The 22,289-nt window shown below is 33.4% G+C and overlaps 1 protein-coding gene and 2 pseudogenes across 4 annotated transcripts in view; 1 reads left to right on the forward strand and 2 right to left on the reverse strand.

Annotated features, from left to right (window-relative positions):
* Positions 1-8,003: 8,003 nt before the first annotated feature.
* Positions 8,004-20,873, reverse strand: LOC126887742 (protein peanut-like; annotated as a pseudogene).
* On the forward strand, positions 10,995-12,496 carry LOC114333084 (protein peanut-like; annotated as a pseudogene).
* Positions 20,874-21,022: 149 nt separating the features above from the next.
* Positions 21,023-22,289, reverse strand: part of LOC114333082 (uncharacterized) — a 94,149-nt gene continuing 92,882 nt past the window's right edge. For all 4 annotated transcript variants that reach the window (XM_028282905.2, XM_028282908.2, XM_028282907.2 and 1 more), the window contains exon 4: positions 21,023-21,900. In XM_028282905.2, coding sequence (XP_028138706.2) covers positions 21,431-21,900 — 470 coding nt within the window. In that variant the 3' untranslated portion in view covers positions 21,023-21,430. The remainder of the gene's footprint in view (positions 21,901-22,289) is intronic.

Consider the following 22,289-nt stretch of genomic DNA (forward strand, 5'->3'; position numbering starts at 1 on the left):
CGTGTCGTTCTTGTACTCCTGTGTTACCTGTATACCTAAATGAAGCATTATTTTGCATTGTTTATGAGGAAATGATGGCCATGTAAAAATAAATTGTATGATGTAGCAAATATATATTAATATTATATTTGCCTCAGTGCCGGATTTAGGGTACCTACTTGCGGCCCTAGGCCAAATTACCCCGAGCGGCCCCCGATAACTTCACGATTATGTAATTAAAGCACAAAGACTTAATAATAATAGTAATAATTAAAACTTTTATTTTAATTTTACTTTTTAAATTTCGTAATATAAAGTATAACATAAATGAATAGAAATGCCTCTAATGTTCTATTTGAATACTGACATAAGTAGGTTGAAATGTATTCACAAATTAAATAATCTTGGTTTGCAAATTTGGCTAAAACCGCAAAACATATTTATAGAAATTTCGAAAAAGGAAATTTATAGAAAGAATTCTATATTTATAGAAGTTTTTGAGTTGTTGGTTTTTTGAAGGATGCTGAAGATCTCTTGGACAGATCACGTGACCAACAACGAGGTACTGAGAAGAATGGAGACTGAGAGAGAACTCCTAAATATTGTAAAAAACTGAAAAACGAGTTATCTAGACATAATTCACACAGGAGAAAGATACAACTTTTTACGACTCATAATGGAAGGGAAAGTGGAAGGAAAACCCAGATAACAATATAAACTCGTTTCAAACTTGCAACAAGTTTGATACATCAAACATGAATGCTTGTTGCAGGTTTGCCATGGCAACTTTGCAAACTTGCAGCAAGGTTAAATCAAACTTGCTAGTTGGTGTGTGACAAACTTGCATGAAGTTTGTTTTTTCAAACTTGATACAAACTTGATATAACAAACTTTCTGAAGGTTTGTTTTTATTTTGTTGCATGAAGTTTGTTTTTTCAAACTTGATACAAACTTGCTTAAGGTTTGTTTTGAGATACTAGCCACAATTTGAATAAAACAATGTGAATAAAAAGTACAATACCATTTTATATAACTATTTATTAATCACTCGACTAAAATACAATCTATTGTATAAAATTATTCATTGGAACTTACATTAAACACCCTAGCTTCAGATTCCGATGCTTGGTTTTGTCTATCAGCTCTGAAACAAATAGAAATTGTTAATAACTCTTGCTGTGTGAACAGAATTAATCTATGTTTAAAAGAGGTAAAAATATGTTAAAGTAACAATTTTACAATAAAACCTAAAATTTATTTATTATATCTATTTTATAATATATAATTTATTTCAAATAGTATGTCAGTACAGTTAGAAGCTACAAAAAAACATAAAAAGACTTACCTCTACCTCAATTCAATGCCACCAGAGTTGGCCAGAGCAAAATGAGTAGGTACTAATCTGTAATGCAGTAAGCATGCAGTTTGGTCTATTAACAATGAAGAAAATAGGCTTCAGCTTAGTAATAATAATTAAGGTAATAGTCTCGGAGAATTGTACGGAAAATTTAAGTTGTAAAAAACTTGAAGAAAAATATCAACATAACCACAACAACAAACTATCACCGCGTACGCGTAGATTATTTTTCCCGTGTTGCCAGCCATCGAGTAATCTTTTTCCCACAACTTACCTTAAAAATTCTCACTTTTATGAAAAAATTCGCTCCTATTTACAAAATCTGCGAAAATATCTTGAATTATTTTCAAATCTTTTGATTTTTTTAAATATTGTGCAATTTGGACTGGAGCAAAAATTCCCTTTTGAGATAACTTTTTCAATTGTATGTTGAAAATTCTCGCAAACACAGAAATTTCCCTACGGGTGGCAACACTTTCGTTGTCGTGGGCGGGACATCAGTCGGGGCGCCGAACGAAAACCGAATCGAAGCGGGCTGTGCAAAGCTAAGCTTGAAGCAAAGTTGCTACAAACTTGAATAATCATCTTTGTCATAACAATATTGCAGAAAACTTGTCACAAACTTGCCTCGCCATATTTGACGCAGCAATGAAAAATCAAAGAAGAATCATATTAATTTCATTAAGAAAGATACTTTGGAACCATCGATAAATTTGGATCCTTTAACACCACCAAGAGTTAGATTAACCAATAACTCAAACAGTCGATATCTTCTAGCAAGATTAAGGGAACCGGATATATTAAAAGCAATTAAGCTACATCTTGCTTTCCTACACGACCAGCCTGCCTCAGTATTTTGTGATGGATATACCAACACCAGTGTGAAACTATTTTTGGCTTCCGAAGGACTACCTACCAAGACTGAGGAACTAAGAAAAATTCTTCTAGAATTTAACGATGCCTATGGAATTGGTCCAGCTGAGGTGGAAGCTGATCTTGTTGCTTATAGGTCCTTTCTAAGTTCAGAAAGAATCATACATCTACAAAAATCAAGGGAATGTCACCGAAATTATTATTCTACTAGCTCTCCAAGACGAAATTTTTAAATAACACGACGTGTTCTGAGGAACTAGAAACCTCGAATAATTTTAGTGATGACAACTTTAGTATGGTTCTGATTAATATTCGTTCTATAAGAAATAAAACTGACGAATTATTTTTGTTTCTGGAAGAATTAGGATTTCCCCCGATAGTTGCGGTTACAGAGCACTGGCTTGAAGTCAACGAGCCTTTTTTTGTAGAAAAATATACCACAATTGCTAGGTATGATCGTCCAAGTTCAGCTCATGGAGGCACCCTAATTCTTTCTAGAAATAATGATTTTTCTCTGATTACAAAATATGACTTTCTGTTAAATGAAGCCTTCTTTGAGTTTTCCCTAGTTTATAATAAAAATCTTAATCTTTACATTATTTGCATCTATAGATCACCTGACTCCCCTGTGGAACTATTTTTTCAGAACCTGCTAAATTTGTTAGATGACTTGCCTCATAGAAGCAGAAAAATTATATGCGGGGACTTCAACATTAATTATGATGCTGCTTGTGCTACCCAAATGTCCTTGGTCAACATATTTGAATCATATGGTCTCTCAATGCACGTTAATTCTCCTACAAGGATTACAAAAACTTCATCTACCATAATTGACTATATTGTCTCAGATTTCTCACCCCTTGATGTCTGCTCTACAATTATTAATGCGGGATTATCAGATCATGAAGCAGTATTTACGAAGTTTAACATCTTCAGCAAACCCTCCTCGAAAACCCGACGTTTAGGTAGGATTTTTTCCGCTGGGAATTTTCATAAATTTCAAAATTTATGCTTAACTTCTGAGTGGCATTTTCCTTCTGCGGACGTGGACTATAATTTCAACGATTTTATAGAAAAGCTTGTCTCTATCTTCAATAAGGCATTTCCTTTAATTTCAATTAAGCCAAAACATCACAAACCCTGGGCTACAAAAGGTATTCGCATATCAGCCAAAAATATGCGCTCACTATTGTATATCAAGAAATTTGCTACCAACGTCTCTGTCACTCAATATATCACCAAGTACAGGGTAACCTATCTAAAACTCATCAAATCAGCTAAAAAAGCCTACTATCAAAATCGTATGGAAAGCTCTAAAAGTGTTGCAAAAGAAACTTGGTCCATAATAAACGATCTTCGAAATAGAACTCACGCAGTTCAAACATTTGCCCTTCCAGACCCGGAAAATCTAAACGAATATTTCGTTAATGTGAGTAAAAATATAACTTCTACTATTTTGCCACAAAAAGATCCCATTGCCTATCTCCCCAATTCAGGAGTGTTCTCGAATTCATTCTTTTTAAGACCAATCGATATAACTGAACTGATCCAAACTATCAATAGTATCAAAAGCAAATCATCCTGTAGTACTGATGGACTATCCATAAAAATCTTCTCAAATCTCACAGAAAATGTGTTGGAAAACCTCGTCTCACTAATTAATGATTCCTTTGAAAGAGGCAAATTCCCAGAGTGCCTAAAGATAGCCATTATTATTCCCCTTCATAAGGGTGGTGAAAAATCTAATGCTTGCAACTATAGACCTATTGCCTTACTACCGGTACTTTCAAAAATTATTGAGAGACTCATAAAAACCCGTCTCATGTCCTTTCTCATTGATAACAACATCTTATCCCAAAATCAGTTCGGCTTTTTAACTAATAAATGTACCACTGATGCCTTGTTTTCTGTGTTTCATGAGGTTTACCAAGCACTAAACAATAATCTTTATACTGCCACTGTTTTCTGTGACTATGCCAAAGCTTTTGATTGTGTAAATCACGACATTTTGATTAAAAAACTAAATTTCTATGGGATTCGAGGTACTTCTTTGAATTGGTTCCAATCTTACTTGAATAATAGGAAACAAATAGTTAGAGCAAATGATACTGACTCTAGTCTCAAAAACATTGTATGTGGAGTACCACAAGGTTCAGTATTGGGTCCTCTACTGTTCCTTATCTTTATAAATGACATCACTAACTTAAAAATCGATGGAAAAATTTTTCTTTTTGCTGATGATACCAGTATCACTTGGAGCAACTCAACTATTGCATCTCTTCATGCAACTATAACTTCTGATTTGCTTACGATAAAAACCTGGTCTGACTCTAATTTACTCTCTTTTAACGTGGATAAGACAGTAGCATTATCCTATAAAAGTGCTCTTCAACCCCTGCTTGTTAATAACAGCCAGATCTCTACCGTTGATTCTGTAAAATTTCTTGGTATTTTTTTAGACAGCAACCTCAAATGGTCCCTTCATATCGATGTGTTAAGTAAGAAACTCGCCTCAGCCTGCTATGCTATAAGATCTGTTTCGAAAGAACTCAATTTAGCATCTTCTAAACTAACATATTTTTCTTTGTTCGAGTCTCATCTTCGATATGGTCTTCCTTTTGGGGTTCTAGTACAGCTGCCCAGTTAGATGTTATTTTCAAATTACAAAAAAGAGCAATAAGGTATCTGTTTGGCCTCAGAAGAACAACACATTGCAGAAGTTACTTCAAAGATCACGGCATTTTAACCCTTACATCTTTATATATTTTAGAAACTGTTTGCTTAATTCGTAAACACATGCATGTCTTTCCAGCAAGGCCTCGTCATGACTACTCCACCAGAAATTCAAATTTTGATGTCTATTTACCGATCCCGTCCTCTGAGTTAGTAAAGAAATCTATATTATATTCCGCAAAAAAACTATACAACCATCTTCCTTTACAACTCAATTCTGCAACATCTTTTCCCAAGTTCCGTAAAATGACAAAAGCTCATCTATCTAAAAGACCATATTATTCAGTAGAAGAGTTTCTGAATGACTAACTAAGAAATTACAGTAATGTACAAGTAACCAAACTTATCTATATTTGGGTGTCACATGCAGCAGCCTAAACTTATTAGTTCCTATGTCTATAAATAGTTTACTTTGTTGTATATTCACTTTGCAATTTCTATAAATTGTTGCAAATATATCGATTTTGTTTTCTTTTCTTTACTTTATTAACTTATATTTTGTATTTATGTATATTTTTTTTATATTGACAATTTATCAAATTTCAGAAAATTGTATTTGTTATTGTTATTGTTAGATATTATTTATTTATTTTTTCTGACTTTAATTAAGCTTTGTCCATAAAATTTGTATTTTCAGTGACAATAAAGCATACTCCTATTCTATCAAACTTGCCACAAGTTTACATGCTATCTGGGAAAGAAGTTCAGGAAAAAGAAAATGCTCCTGGCTGAAGAACGTGAGAGACTAGATAGGTATGAACACACATTCGATACTAAGAACCTCTCAAGATAGAGAGCAATTTGCTGTAATCATAGCCAACCTTCAGTAATGGAGAAGGCACCTTAAGAAGAAGATAGGAAATATATAATTCAAAATGTTAGCAAACAGCAGTTATTTGTAAAATTATTAATATTGATAAAATTATTATATTATTAATTGTATTGTAGTTAATTGTTAAAATTAAATATCATTTGTTTCATTCCGAGGGAAAAGTACAGATGATAACAAACGACTAAAAATGCCGAGTTGAAAAGACATTATAAGTAGAAGAACAAGCAAAATAATATGAACTGTACTAAATAGGCTACGGTACTGAAAAATAAGAATATTAATGCCTAGTTGCACCAACAAATCTTAAGATCCAGCTTAACCCAGCTCAGCTTATAGATAGAGCCGATTTAAGTGTCACATACGTTGCACCATAATTTTGAATTCTTATCAATGCAATCCACATGACAATCCATAGTAGCAAGCTGAAAATTGATCTAAGACTCAATGGTGCAACGCATATGTTTCTTTAATGCACGCCTTAAGCTTAAGATCTGTTGGTGCAACCAGTCATATCTAAACTCTAAACACTCACTTTTCTAGCTTTTTTGGCTGCAAAATCTTTATTCAAATTTTTAAAGTCTAAGGCTTGAAAAAGTTCAGCATTTGAAACAAAATTAGCCAAACTAGACAATCTAGAATCTTCGACAGAAGTCGAATTCCTCAAGTAGTTTTTGATTCTTTTTAACACGCTGAATGATTTTTCTCCAGATGCATTAGACGTCATCACGCATAGTAGAATGCGCAAAGTCTTGTCCATATTCGGGAATAATGTTGTTAACTGTTTTTCATGAATGAGTTTCAGATAATCCAAAAGTATAGGTATTCCTCGGAGACTTGGTAATCTTGTTGTCATGAGGTTCTCTTTCTTCATCAAATATACCTTCAACAGAGCCTTTGAACTGTACACACTCTTCTCCAAAGTCACCATCTATGTCGATTCGATACTTTTTAGTCAAAATAGAAACTTTTACCCTGATTTCTTCATTGGAAATTGACGATAAGTTGTTTAAAAATCCAAATTTTTCATTAAGACTAAAATAAACTTCGGACCTTTCATTCAATTCTGAATAAAGCGTGTCAATTACAACATTTAGGATCGGTTGTTCGAACGGTAATCAAGAAGTTGATTATAATTAAGTCCCCTTAACAACCATCAAATAACAACACCTCTCATTCGTACGCCAATCAGTTGATTGTAATCATTTATGTTAATAACATTATGATAATTAACATAATTGGTTGATTAATTAATTATTAATTATTAATTAACATAACAATTATTAACATAATTGATTATGATGATTAACATAGTCAAGTATGTTTTCAGCAACCCCAACAAAGTTTAAATTGACAGTTGGTGACAGTAATTAAATATTTGATAATGATCAGTTGATTCCATTTTTGATTAGCGTTCGAACAACCGGTCCTGAATGTATTAATCTTTAAGTCTTCTTTGGCATTAAAGTGGGGTTCAGTGGATTCGTCTTCTTTGTCTTAGCCAAGGAGAGCTTTTCTTTTCGGGCGTCTTTCGTCTTTTAATTTCAAGAATATAGGTTTCATTTTTAGACAAATCCATTCCTCTTTTTTTATAGGAATCAAAGTTGTCTCTCAGACTCAATGCGTACTCCTTTAGAGATTGTATGTCGCAAGTCACATTCAAGTCTGTAGCAGTTTTTGCAATGATTTGCTACTCTTGTCAAAACATTGTAAAATGCCATTGCATTGCCATTGTAAAATAGCCATTCTCTTATTTGAAAAATTGTTTACTGATTTCAATTTAATTAGTAAAAATTTTTTTACCAGAAAAGTTTTTTTTACGAAACGCTGCGGCCCCCTTTTGCTTGCGGCCCTAGGCCGCGGCCTAGTCGGCCTAGTGGTAAATCCGGCACTGATTTGCCTGGGTTAAACGCATGCAAAAGGAAAGTCTAAGTATGGCACCAATAGATGCCAAAATAATAGAGTATCAATTCAATAGATAAAGGGCCTCTTAACGCCGAAATATGGATTTGGATAAAGTTTGGAAGCAGTAGGAAAGATGGATTTAAAGGTGTTGAGAGACTTTAGGCAAGACGTATTTTTGAAAGAGTTAATAATATGGATATGACCCAGGAAGCACTCATGGAGAAATCTACCTAGGGAAGGCAAATCTAATCATATAGGTAGAGATAACGAAAATGAAGGTTAGTACTAGTGAATTAAATATTCCAATATCAAATATCAAATAAATAATTATTTTTCACATCATTTATTAAAAAAACCTTCTGTACATAAAATGTGTAACGCTATATTTACAAGAATTATAAATAAATAAATTTACCTAAATAACTACACTCTACCTGTAATAGAATATAATACCAAATTTTGTAGGTACCTACAATGTATAATGTTACACACAATTAAGGAAGAAAAGGGCGTAAGGAGTAAGGAGGGAATGTTGTATTGAAAAACTGGTCTTAAAATTCGGGAAAATAAAAAATACTATTAAAAATACTAAGTTTCAAACCATAATTGAAGAGATTATTGCAAGTGTATAATCAGTACAGTAATCAGTTATTTCAAGTTATTTCAAGTTAATACATCATCATGAACTTATATTAAGGCACGTATCCACTATGTTGGTGCTCCGTGCTTCCTGCAACTGCATACGCTCCTTTAAATATAAACCGCCACCAATTGGAGCGCCTAGGCGGAGCGTGCACTGTTGCACCGAGGGAGCGCGCCAACATATCCACTATGTGGAGCAGTTCCAGGAGTGCGAAGCACCAACATAGTAGATACGTGCCTTTACATTTCCAATATACCTTCTACTTTAGCATACTTGGCATATATTAACGAACTAGGTTACAATCTCATTCTCATACAGATATGCTACATTTTTGTGCACAATGTTACATGACTAAGCTGCCAGACCTACTTTTCCCTATCAGACCCATGACATATTTTATGTATTGTCACTGTCAGTTTCGAGAGTTAACTGGGACTATTATTTCCTGGATATTTAACTTATCGTTATCAAGCTGGCTTTAAAGGCCTATGTGGGAATTAGTAGAAATTTGGAAAGTAAAAAACGCTGAAACAGGTTACAAAGGTTTTTTTAGCTAACATATCAAATTATGAAGTTCAAATATCAAGATCATAGTCAACTGTGCTGTAACTGATGATCAGCTATACATCTTGTTCTTGTATCCAAAAAACAGAAAGTCAAATAAAAATCTTATATACATACTATATTTAGTTTTGTTTTCATTGATTAGGAACCCCTTCTTTCATACTTTCTTCTCGAACCTGATGAAAGTCTACTTTATCCTTAATTAGGTCGATGAACGATGAATAATTGGATCGATAACATCTGCAAATGCCAACAGTAAGCTTCTTCTCGTTTCTTCTTCTTCTCCTTCTCGATGGAATACTTTAGTTGATATTGTTTATTTCAAATATGTCTCTTAGTATTGTTGGTCAACTCTCACCTTACATCGTAACCCTTCCAAACACATCTGTCTCCAATTGAGTACCTAGTTTTTTTGATAAGCCAAGTTCTTTCATTGCTATCCACAGTCTAACCTTGCATACCTACTCCATCAAATGCCTGTTTAAAATCTATGAAGATTTTTTCATAGATTTAATAATCTGTGTCTCATAATAAAAAATCTGTTTTATTGTCTGTACCTATACAGGGTGCGCTAAACCTCTGGTTTTCTTTGATTACGGCTAAATTATGGGATATACAAAAAAATGTTTTTAACAAAATTATTTTTTATTTTAATAATTTTAAATATTTACTACAAAATGCAAGGGTCTAGGACGTTTCATCGCCGCCGTTTCGATGCCGCCAGTTCGATGCCGATGCCGGCCGATTCATCGCCAGTCAATTAATCGCTATCTGATATATTTCCGAATTTTCGACAGTTACAATTATTAGTTATTTTTAGTATTAATAAGGAATTCTAGAAAATGCGAGATATGACGGAGATGAAATGGACTGGCGATGAACCGGCGGCATCGAAACGGCCGGCGATGAACCGGCGGCATCGAAACGTCCCATTCCGAAAATGCAATACTACTATACAGAGTGTGCATTTAAAAAAAAAATGAGAAAATTTTGTATTTGCAAATAGTGATCACACTGTATATTTTATGGCTATAAGTAAAAGATATTAAATTATTTAAAATGACACTATATTTTAAAAACTTTCACCTACCACTTAAATTTTTATTACCTTGGAACATAATCCACAGCCCTATAAATAATACCATTTTTCATATTTTTAAAAACTATTCAAAAATGATTTAATATACAGGGTATTCCATTTAAAAAAAATAAAACTTTGGTTCATACCGTCGTTCTGACTCACCCTGTATAATCGAAAAGAATTTTAAATTATAGACGGTTTTGATATACATTAGTTTTGTTAAAAATATTTTTTTGTATATCCCATATTTTAGCCGTAATCAAAGAAACCCAGAGGTTTGGCGCACCCTGTATATCTGGTCTATGGTAGAACGGCCCGGTCTAAATCCGCATTGATAGTTTTCAACGATTACTTCTGTGCATGTGTTGGCTTTTGCTAGCAGGATGGTTTCAAGGACTTTGAATGTATTGCTTGTTTCATCTCTATGTCTGCTATGACTATTTTTTCGATTTATATTTAGATAAGTAATTCATTTTTGACGCACTTTGAATAGGGTTGGTTTACACTGGTCGGGTGTAGTATCAGTGCGTCCTCCCAGTCTTGACGTACGGATCAGAAACACTTACCTTAACTAAAGCCTCGGCTACCAAACTAAGAGTCACGCAGAGAAGAATGGAGCGGTCAATGTTAGGAATAACTCTGCGAGACAAAATCAGAAACGAAGAAATCAGGAGAAGAACAAAGGTGACTGACGTCATCGAGAGGATAGCCAGGTTGAAGTGGAGATGGGCAGGACACGTAGCCAGAATGACAGATGGGCGATGGACGAAGAGGTTATTGGAATGGAGGCCAAGAGAAGACAAGAGAAGCGTCGGTCGACCGCCTACAAGATGGACTGACGACTTAAGAAAGGTAAATAAAAACTGGATGAGGGCGGCGCAGGATAGATGGGGTTGGAAACGAGGGGAGGAGGCCTATGTTCAGCAGTGGACTTTTGAGGCTGGATGATGAAGTAATTCATTAATCTTTTCAACTCTAAATGACTAAAACTTCTGGCGTGGCTAACCAGATAAGCATTACTCATCACCAGTAAAATTGGCAATTGGAGAAAGAAGAAAACAACCATTAAGTCGACGAGACTGTTTCGATAGAGTGCGACCTAAGTGGTTACTAATTAATATTACTAGCTTGAAGGACGCAGTTAAGTGTTTTCTCTTAACAAAAGCCTATAGATATGTCTTTGGAAACAATATCACCTGATTCTAATAGAGATGGTGCAAGCAAAGAGTTCATTCCAGAAATCATCATAGAATGTCCAAACCCGAAGGAATTAGATGGGTATGTAGGACTTGACAATATTCCTAAACAAGTATATCGAAAGGCTGTCAAGAAAGGATTTGAATTTACTTTGATGGTCGTTGGTGAATCAGGCCTTGGAAAATCAACATTGGGTAACTCAATGTTTATAATTGACATCTATAATGCATCAGATTACCCTGGACCTTCTCAAAGATTAAAAAAACAGTGGTTGTCGAATCCACAAAAGTACTATTAAAAGAAAATGGTGTTAATCTGTTGCTTACAGTAGTTGACACTCCAGGATTTGATGACGCTGTGGATAACAGTAATTGTTGGACATCTATAATTGAAAGTGTAGAAAGTAAAACATGAAGATTATTTAAATTCAGAAATTTCGATTACCAGAAAATCCATGCCCGATCAACGTGTTTATTGCTGCTTATACTCTATTCAACAATGGGACATGGATTAAAATCTTTAAATATAGAATTCATGAGAAGACTGTACAATAAAGTTAACATATTTCCAGTTATAGAAAAAGAAGATACACTATCAGCAGATGAATGTGCCACTTCAAGAAACTAATTTTAAATGGGATTGCTTAGAATGAAATTAAAATATATGAATTTCCAGACACTTCTGAGGAGGACGAGGAACAAAAACAAAACAAATCTCTCAAAAATAGAGTGCCATTTGCGGTAGTAGGAGCAAATAATGCTCTATTAGAAGTAGATGGCAATAAAGTTAGAGGACGTAAGTACCCCTGGGGTATCGCGAGCAGTAGAAAAGCAGGAACACTGGGATTTTATATCTTTGAGAACCATGGTTATATGCACACATTTTGAAGACCTTAAAGATGTCACTCATAATGTCCACTATGAAAATTATAGATATTGCAAATTAACAGGCCTATATGTGGATGATAAACCATTAACTAAACATCCATTGGCTCAAATAGAAGAAGAAAAACGAGAACATGGTCTGAAATTGGAAATGGTCGAAGCTGACATAGAACAAATGTTGAATGTGAAAGTTTGTGAAAAGCAGGAAATGTTAATAGATGCCGCAGCAGACTCAGCCAGAAAGTACGAATCCACCAAAGAGGCTCTAGAAATTCAAGCGAAAGATTTAGAAGAACAACGTTGCCAGTTCGAAATTGAAAAAGAATCCTGGGAGAAAGAACGTCAAGTTACTTTAGAAGAGTTGAGAAGACTCTCTCTAGAAGGAAAGAAGGTAGGAGGAGAAATTGTGGATGGAAAGAAGAAGAAGAAAAAGAAGGGATTTTTTAAATAGTTGACAACTTCCAGTGAAGTCTGGCTTGAAGTATCTAGTGGTTAGTTGTGAACTGCCTGAGAAGACAAGACTTCACAAATAATATATTTCTAGCTATATATATTTTTGTTAGATATAGATTGTAAGGGGATATAGCCTTCCAAAACTTGTTACATGTGTTTTATCAATTAATAAGTACCTTTAAATTTTGACTGCAATTTTCTTATGAGAAATTTCAAAATTCAAAATTGGGAAATATTAGAAAACAGCTTATTTACCGTGTGTTTGTGAGACGTGTAAAATGTTTTGGTAATTTTAAAATGGTGTTATTTTTTATTTAATAAATTTTTTCTTTTATTTTTAGTACCTATGTTATAGTCAAAGCCCGAATTTCAGGCACTCCTAGGTTTGACTAGGCAATCCTCAGGTCTGACTGACGGTCTTAGTCAAAGCCCGAAATAAATTAGAGTTTCGGCCTTTGACTAGTCAAACCTAGGAGCGACTAAGTTGGTCAGGCAAAGGTCGAAATTTAATTTTATGAAATCGGGGTTTGACTAGCCAAACCCCGATCTAGCTTAAAATGTCGTAATTTATTAGATTAGGTTGAATAAAGCGTCATTTTTTAATTTTAATGTTTATTATTTTTATATTGTCGTAATTAAAATAAAAAAATTACTGTTTATTCTCACACTTGTTGAGGCATTATGGCATTTAGAGTTGCACAATACGTTATGCGTTTTACACTTACGTAATTTGGAAGAGCATTTCTTATTGCAGTAGTATTTTATAAGTCCTTGTCCTCCTTTAGAATATTTTTTACTAATTTCTCTTATAGACAGAGACAGCTTAACGTCTGGAACATCTTTGAAATTAGGAAATTTCTCTTTGCATTATCTTATTTGATTTCTTAGAAAAAGTGTTTATTGTTCCGTATTTCGTACCAACTCTATATAAACCGTCAATTGTTTTACCTTGTATGATACCCAAAATATTTCAAGCATTTCCTTTGGCTCTATCAAAGCTGGGGATAAGTATTATTACAGTTTTTCCGATCGAAACTGGAGGACTTTTTGTTCACTTAATTGTTTCATAGCATTAGGCTGGGCATGAAGACCTTCAATCACATTTTCTTTATTAGTCCATGTGGCGAGACCGCTCCCGTCTAAAAAAATTTTTGATTCGGTTTATTTGTGGATTTCTATTTAAAAATGTCCCATTTGAACAAATCTGAAGGGTGCCGGGCGGAATTTTTGGGCAGAAATTGTTTAAACAATTTTTCTAAATAAATAAAAAAGATCACATTTTTTGCTCTGAAATATATATTTTTAGGTTTTTTGTGTCATTCTAAACAAGAAAGGTAGGTATCTTGTGATTTTTCTCAAAAATTGATAGTTCTCGAGTTATAAGCGATTTAAAATCTGAAAAATGCGAAAATACGCATTTTCGAGGCTTAAAAAATCATATTTAAATTAGTATTTTTGAGGTTGCCATATACTTAAATTGAAGTTTAAACATTCAGCTTCAAGATTTTGAAGAGTGATCGCGTCTAACCTTAATTTAAATAGTTGTTTTTTAATTGTTAAATATGCATGCCCATCCGATTTTTTTGCCGGTGTGGCGCGGTCTATTCCAAAAATCTCCTATTTTCCTCCGAAAAATAATTTTTATAGATTCTTTGGGACATTCTAAATAAAAAAGTTTCTTGACATTTTTCTCAAAAGTTAATAGTTTTAAAGTTATAAGCGACTTAAAAACCGAGAATATGTTTTTTGTCATTTTTCGGATTTTAAATCGTTTATAACTTTAAAACTGTTAACTTTTGAGAAAAATGTCAAGACACTTATTTTATTTAGAATATCCCAAATAATCTAGAAAAAATATTTTTCGGAGGAAAATAGGACAATTTTGAAAAAGAGCGCGCCGCACCACCAAAAAAATCGGATAAACATGCATATTTAACAATTAAAAAACAACGGTATAAATTAAAGTTAGACGCGATCACTCTTCAGAATCTTGAAGCTGAATGTTTAACCTTTAAATTAAGTATCTGGCAACCTCAAAAATACTAATTTAAATATGAGTTTTTAAGCCTCAAAATGCGTATTTTCGCATTTTTCAGATTTTAAATCGCTTATAACTCAAAAACTATCAATTTTTGAGAAAAATTACAAGATACTTTTCTTGTTTAGAATGACCCAAAAAACCTAAAAATATATATTTTAGAGCAAAAAAACGTGATCTTTTGTATTTGTTTAAAAAAAAATATTTAAACCATTTCTGCCCAAAAATTTCGTCCAGCACCCTTCAGATTTGTTTAAAGGGGACATTTTTGAATAGGAATCCACAAAGAAACCGAATCAGAAATTTTTTCAGACGGGAGCGGTCTCACCACATGGACTATATTTATTTTATTCTTTTCTGTCTGCGCACAACGCATGCTCGAACGCGTGCCAAGGAGATGCTCGAAATATTTTGGGTATCAATTTAGTGTGACCAACTCCAATTCAGTCGAATTCGGGACAAGGCTGAAAAATATACCTAAAATCCGGGACTTTTCAATGAAACTCGGGCTATTTTTTTTAAATATATCTACAACTATAATATCATCATTTTATTGATTATTTAACATTTTTATGTTAACAATTTTTTTTTGATGGGATGGGCTGTAATGATTATTTCATTCATAGGAGATTCTGACCAATAGAAAGCTACAGACATGCAAATTAAGGTGATAATTTTTGATAATCTCCCGTCGTTAAGCATATTACGTCAGATGCCCTTCGTTGCTACGAAAAAATACATTCAGTGACATTAATGACAAATGTTTTAAAAATTATAAAAGAGATGACTTTCAACCGTCAAATACATATTTATAACAACTGTGTGTTTAATTTCACTAATTGGTACTTACATATATAAATTACAATAAAATTTTGGTTTTGAACAGTTTTATTCATGAAATAATCGCAACAAATTGCACTCGAACTCTAAAATTAATATAGAATTTTAGAGCTCTTGTGCAATTACTACTGATAATTACATTTTTGTTGATCCAAAAAAGGAAAAAATTAACTGATGTTGGATTTCCATGTAAATAGAACCTTCGGTTAATATAAAAATATAATTATCATTATTTAATATCCATGTTTTTGAATCGTCTTTTCAGAAGACGATAATTAAAATACAGAAACGGGACGGACAAGTCCAGAGTTTGAGTTTTCGTAGAACTATAATATCACGATATAAAATGTGGACGTTTTGGATGTGGTATTAGTATTACACGCTAGAAATTGTCGACTTTTTTTCGTCCCACCAATTCAATTTGATGTGAATTCTTAGGAGAATAACGTATTCAAAATTTTAAAATAGAATTTTACGAAAACGTTGAGAATTCGGATGGCCCTGAAGCCTTGTCCGGGACGCCGGGACACCACTTCGTAATTCGGGCCATGTCCCGGATTTTTCGGGCTAGTTGGTCACACTAGGTATCATACAAGATAAAACAATAATTGACGGTTTATATAGAGTTGATACGAAATACGGAACACACGAAACAAACACACTTTTTCAAGAAATCAAATAAGAGAATGCAAAGAGAATTTTCCTATTTTCGAAGATGTTCCAGACGTTAAGCTATCTCTAAGAGAAATTAGTACAAAATATTCTAAGTTTGGAGGACAAGGATTTATAAAATACCACTGCAGTAAGAAATGCTCTTCAAAACCATGTAAGTGTAAAAGGTCAAACGTATTGTGCAACTCTAAATGCCATAATGCCTCAACATGTGAGAATAAACACTAATTTTTTTATTTTAATTACAACAATATAAAAATAATAAACATTACAATTAAAAAATGCCGTTTTTCCGCAAATCGCCAGGAAATTTTGACATTCCTGTCAAAATTTCTTGAAGAAAAAGTCAGGACTTCCTTACTGTAAGGAAATGATATTTCCGTACAGTTGTTAGTGTTCTACATAAATGATAGAAAACACATTGCTATTAAAACCTTGTAAATTACCTTAATCATTAAATTTTCTTTATCTGGAGCTTCCTGGATAAATTTTTCAATTTCTTTCTTCGTTAAAATCTTAGATTTCTTTGCCCTATAACCTTGAGCTTGCCGTTTCAATAAAGAACGAAGTTTTGAGTATGTAGATATATCTACATTGTGTTTAAGTGCAAGGGTTGACTTCAGCATTGAATAATTGGCCCATAATGTTGAAGATTTCATCTTTAAACAAAGGTCTAGGAAGTATGCCATTACAACATTTTCTGAGAAAGAACTCGTATTTTTACTCATGCGATAATCCATAAAACGTCTGTATGCATTTTCGTACTTTTCTCTTGATTTCTTTGGCAATAATTCTAATGAAGCAGTATTCACTGCCTCAACCAGCTCTGGAGGAGTCCCAGGAATGGAAATTTCATCATCACTTATCATTTTACTTTCGAGAACACCAGCAATTAAATTTATAAGCGTCAAGTTTGACAATTCAACCTCAATACGTTTCCATAGTAACCCAAGTAATTTTATTAGGAATTTCAAAGCACCATTTATTTGGGAATAAAATTATCGCGTTTTTTTTTAAATCAATCAATATCTGTCGAATTTTAAACGATTTGCGGAAAAATAGTATGTTTACCTCGTAGGAAAAGCCACATTCCTGGACTCTGTGTTGCTAAGTCTCGGCTTGCGCCTCGACTTAGCAATCTTCACAGTCGTCCAGGAATGTTAAGCTTTTCCTACCCGGTAAACAATGTACTATTATTAACCTAATCTAACAAATTACTACATTTTAATAGCTGATCGGGGTTTGACTAGTCAAACCCCGATTTCATAAAATTAAATTTCGACCTTTGCCTGACCAACTTAGCCTCTCCTAGGTTTGACTAGTCAAAGGCCGAAACTGTAATTTATTTCGGGCTTTGACTAAGACCGTCAGTCAGACCTGAGGATTGCCTAGTCAAACCTAGGAGTGCCTGAAATTCGGGCTTTGACTATAACACCTATACTAAAATCACAATAAAGATGCACTAGAAATAAACAAACCAAGACACGTTAAATGTTACGAGGAGCACTCCCGAATACTACTCGTAACATTCAACGTGTATATACATTTCCGAATGTATATATACAATGTAAGTCATGATTTGGGAGTGCTCATCGTAACATTCAACGTGTCTTGGTTTGTTTATTTCTAGTGCATCTTTATTGTAACTTTAGTATAGGTACTAATAATAAAAGAAAAATTTGATTAAATAAAAAATAAAACCATTTTAAAATTACCAAAATATTTTACTTGTCTCACAAACACACGGTAAATAAGCTGCTTTCTAATATTTCCAAATTTTGAATTTTTGGAATTTCTCCTAAGAAAATTTGAGTCAAAATTTAAAGGTGCCTACTGATTGATATAACACATGTAAGACGTTTTGGAGGGCTATATCCCATTATAATCTATATTTAACAGAAAGATATATACCTATAAATATATTATTTGTGAAGTCTTGTCTTCTCAGGCAGTCCACAACTAACCACTAGAGATTTCAAGCCCGACTTCACAGGAAGTTGTCAACTATTAAAAAAATCCCTTCTTTGTCTTCTCCATCTTTCCATCCACAGTTTCTCCTCCTACCTTCTTTCCTTCTAGAGAGAGTCTTCTCAACTCTTTGAAAGTAGCTTGACGTTCTTTCTCCCAGGTTTCTTTTTCAGTTTCGAACTGGCGACGTTTTTCTTCTAATTCTTTCGCTTGAATTTCTAGAGCCTCTTTGGTGGCTTCGTGCCTTCTGGTTAACTCTGCTGCGACATCTATTAAAATTTCCTGCACAAACTTTCACATGCAACATAAGTGCTATGTCAGTTTCGACCATTTCCAATTTCGGATCATGTTCCCGTTTTGTTTCTTTCATTTGAGCCAATAGATGTTTAGTTGATGGTTTGCCATCTACATATAGGCCTACTAATTTGCAACATCTATAATTTTCATAGTGGATATTATAGGTGACATGTTTAAGGTCTTCAAAATATGTGCATATAACCATGTTTCTCAAAGGTATAAAATCCCAGTGTTCCTGGTTTTCTACTGCTGGCGATACCCCAGAGGTACTGACGTCAACTAACTTTCTTGCCATCTACTTTTAATAGAGAATTTGCTCCTACTGCTGCAAATGGCGCTCTATGTTTGAGCGATTTGTTTTGTTTTTATTCCTCGTCTTCCTCAGAAGTGTCTGGAAATTCATATATTTTAATTTTATTCTGAGCAATCTCATTTAAAATTTGTCTCTTGAAGAAAGCACATTCATCTGCTGCTAGTGTAGCTCTTTTTGCTATACCTGGAATTATGTTAACTTTATTGAACAGTCTTTTCATAAATTCTATAATAAAAGATTTTAATCCATGTCCAGCGGGTTGAATAAAGTATAAACAGCAATGAACACGTTGATGTGGCATGGATTTTCTGATAACTTCAATTTGTGAGTTTAAATAATCTTCGTATTTACTTTCTATAATTTCAATTATAGGTGCCCAACAAATACTGCAATCTACAGAGTCACCAAATCTTGGAGTGTCAACTACTGTAAGCAACAGATTAACGCCATTTTCTTTTAATAGTACTTTTGTTGTTTCGACAGCCACTCTTTTTTTTTAATCTTTGAGAAGGTCCAGGATAATCTGATGCATTATAGATGTCAATTAAAAACATTGAGTTAATTAATATTGATTTTCCAAGGCCTGATTCACCAATGACCATTAAAGTAAATTCAAACCCTTTTTTAACAGCTTTTCGATATACTTGTTTAGGAATATTGTCAAGTCTTACATACCCATATAATTCCTTAGGTTTTGGACGTTCTATGATGATTTCTGGAATGGATGTTTTGCTTGTATCATCTCTATTAGAATCAGATGATAATGTTTCCAAAGACATATCTTTAGGAAAATACGAGATTTGTTGTAAAATGTTTATTTTAAAATACCCTAAATAAGGGTCACATTAATACAGCAGTATTATGGTATACAGCCAGCTACAAGAAGTTTATTTTACTCATGCACATATTTATAGGCTTTTGTTGAGAGAAAACACTTGCGTGTTTTCGAAGAACTGCGTCCTTCAAACCAAGTATTACATAGCCCCAGAAACCTAACTCTTGGCTCTAACTTCAAATCTCTTGTGCAGGACACTTTTCTCATTTTGTTAAAATTGGCTGTAGTCTTTTGTATTCTTATTTTGATTTCCTGCAAATAATCAGCTGTGGAGTTGATCAGTGGGAGAAAGAACGTCACGTCATCGAAAGTTACTTTAGAAGAGTTAATAAAACTCTCTCTAGAAAGAAAGAAGGTAGGAGGAGAAACTGTGGATGGGAAGAAGGAGAAAAAAAAGAAGGGATTTTTTTAAATAGTTGACAACTTTCAATGAAGTCTGGCTTGAAATCTCTACTGGTTAATTGCTGACTGCCTGAGAAGACAAGACTTCACAAATAATGTATTTCTAGATATATATATTTCTGTTAAATATAGATTGTAATGGGATATAGCCTTCCAAAACCTCTAACATGTGTTTTATCAATCAGTAAGTACCTTTAAATTTTGACTCAAATTTTCTTAGGAGAAATTTCAAAATTCAAAATTTGGAAATATTAGAAAACAGCTTATTTACTTTGTATTTGTGAAACGTGTAAAATGTTTTGTTAAATTTAAAATGGTATTATTTTTTATTTTTTTTACACTTTTTTGCAGTTTGTGAAGCAACAAATTGACTTCTTACTTTAAAAAATCAGTTTTTTGGAGGTTTCTCAATGTTACCAAAAATAAAATTTTGTAATTTTATTAACTATTTGGTGTTTTAATGGGATGCCAAAAATCGAAAAAATCATGTTTTTTGTACTAAACGGTTAATAATTATAAAACGGTCCCGAACTATAGGCAGGAGACTTAGAGGTTTTCTTCCTATAGGTCTATAATAACTCAAAATTTAACAGATATTTGAATCATTCAGTGTCCCGAACATGGTTGATTTTTTGCTTATTTCCCTGAAGTAAATATTGGTACGTTGATTCTGAATGTGAATTTTATTTAAGACCAATCATGTCCAGATTTTTCACAAAAGTTAAAAAACCTTGTCAGCTATTTTTTACTAGAGCAAAGAAGTGCCTCATTGATATTTCGCAAATTGCATTAAAATTATTTCTTTTAAAATAGGTACTTAGTAAATACATCCATAGAAAATATTTCAGTATAATATTTTGATTATTTCATATCAATGGCAATAAAATAATTGTTTACAAAATAGTTATTGCAGTTGGTCATTTGTTTGTCATAATCATGTTGTGTTTTGTTTTCTGGGTGGTTAATGCGTCATAATGTGATGATAATACATCCATAGAAATTATTTCAGTATAATATTTTGATTGTTTCATATCAATGGCAATAAAATAGTTGTTTACAAAATAGTTATTGCAGTTAGTCATTTGTTTGTCATAATCATGTTGTGTTTTGTTTTCTGAGTGATTAATGCGTCATAATGTGATAAAAGAAGGTGTAAAAATAGTCATAATATAGTTTATTACATTCTTGGTGATAACGATAGCAAAGTACGAACAAAACAACAGAAGTTATCAAGGAAGTTTATCACTCTTACCTCGTTGTAAGACCCCGTTCACATGACAAGTATTTAACCTGTTTTTTGATAACGGGCGATTACATCTACATACATTTTATTTATGCTGTTCGTAAAATGCATGTAAAATGTATGTAGTTGTAATCGCGCGTTATCAAATCGTGCGTTAAGCTCGTGTCATGTGAACAGGGCCTAAGGACTCGTCTAAATAAACTCTATTTTGTAAATTCTATCCTGATTGTAAAATTTGTATGAACTAAAGATTTCTATTTGACTTTCTTGATCTTAAAATATAAAACAAACATAAAAATCCAACTATTTTAAACAAATTCATTGCTATGCTAAGCTCTCACTTCTCAAGTCTATCTCTTGCATACCATCAGTACTGGCTCTCCTAGTAGGACTAGTCGCTCTTTTAGTTCTTGGAGGAGGACGAGGAGCTTGAGGAATCTCAGTCAAACTGGCCTTTTCCTTTGGCCTCTTGATCCAGTTCTTAATCTGGCTACCAATGTGGTAGAAATGTAAATAAATAAGGAACAAAATCGAAAATGCTATTAAAAAAGAAACGAAGGAAATGAGTAAAGCTGACAATGGGTTGTATGATTCTTCTGGCGTTGGCAGTGTTGGAACGAAGATGGTACTGGACGGTGTTGCTTGCGTTGTGGTGGTGGAGGGTTCTTCGATTTCTGGTACCAATGGTTCTTCTGCTTTGCCTGCTATTGTGATATCAGCGCATGCCCGAAATTCTTCTTGGGGTCCACATCCTACAGCGCCTGTACCGTTGGTGCACACTCCCCAGTTATTACCTACAAATATGAATAATTACATAAAAAGATAATATTTCCAATTACTTATACAAGAAAAGGGGGTCCGAACAAATAATCCCGGACAAAAAATCCGCATAAATTATCACTGGACAAAAAATTCCCGGACAAAAAATTCCCGGACAAATAATCCCCTGACAAAAAAATCCCCACAAAAATACCGGACAAAAAATCTACAAGAAATATTTGCTGCCGAATAGTTCTCTATAAGTATTCCCGAAATTTTACCAAATTTGGAATTCCAATTCCATGTCGAAAACTTAAAATTTTACATGACAAAAGAGTGTGAGTTTTTTCAAAAATCGTTGAAGATGTGGGAAATGAGCTAAGGCTGTGGGAATCATGTTGTAATTATAAGCTTAAATCTTCTG

The sequence above is a fragment of the Diabrotica virgifera genome, chromosome 7, assembly GCF_917563875.1.
Source record: "Diabrotica virgifera virgifera chromosome 7, PGI_DIABVI_V3a".
Lineage (NCBI taxonomy): Eukaryota > Metazoa > Arthropoda > Insecta > Coleoptera > Chrysomelidae > Diabrotica > Diabrotica virgifera.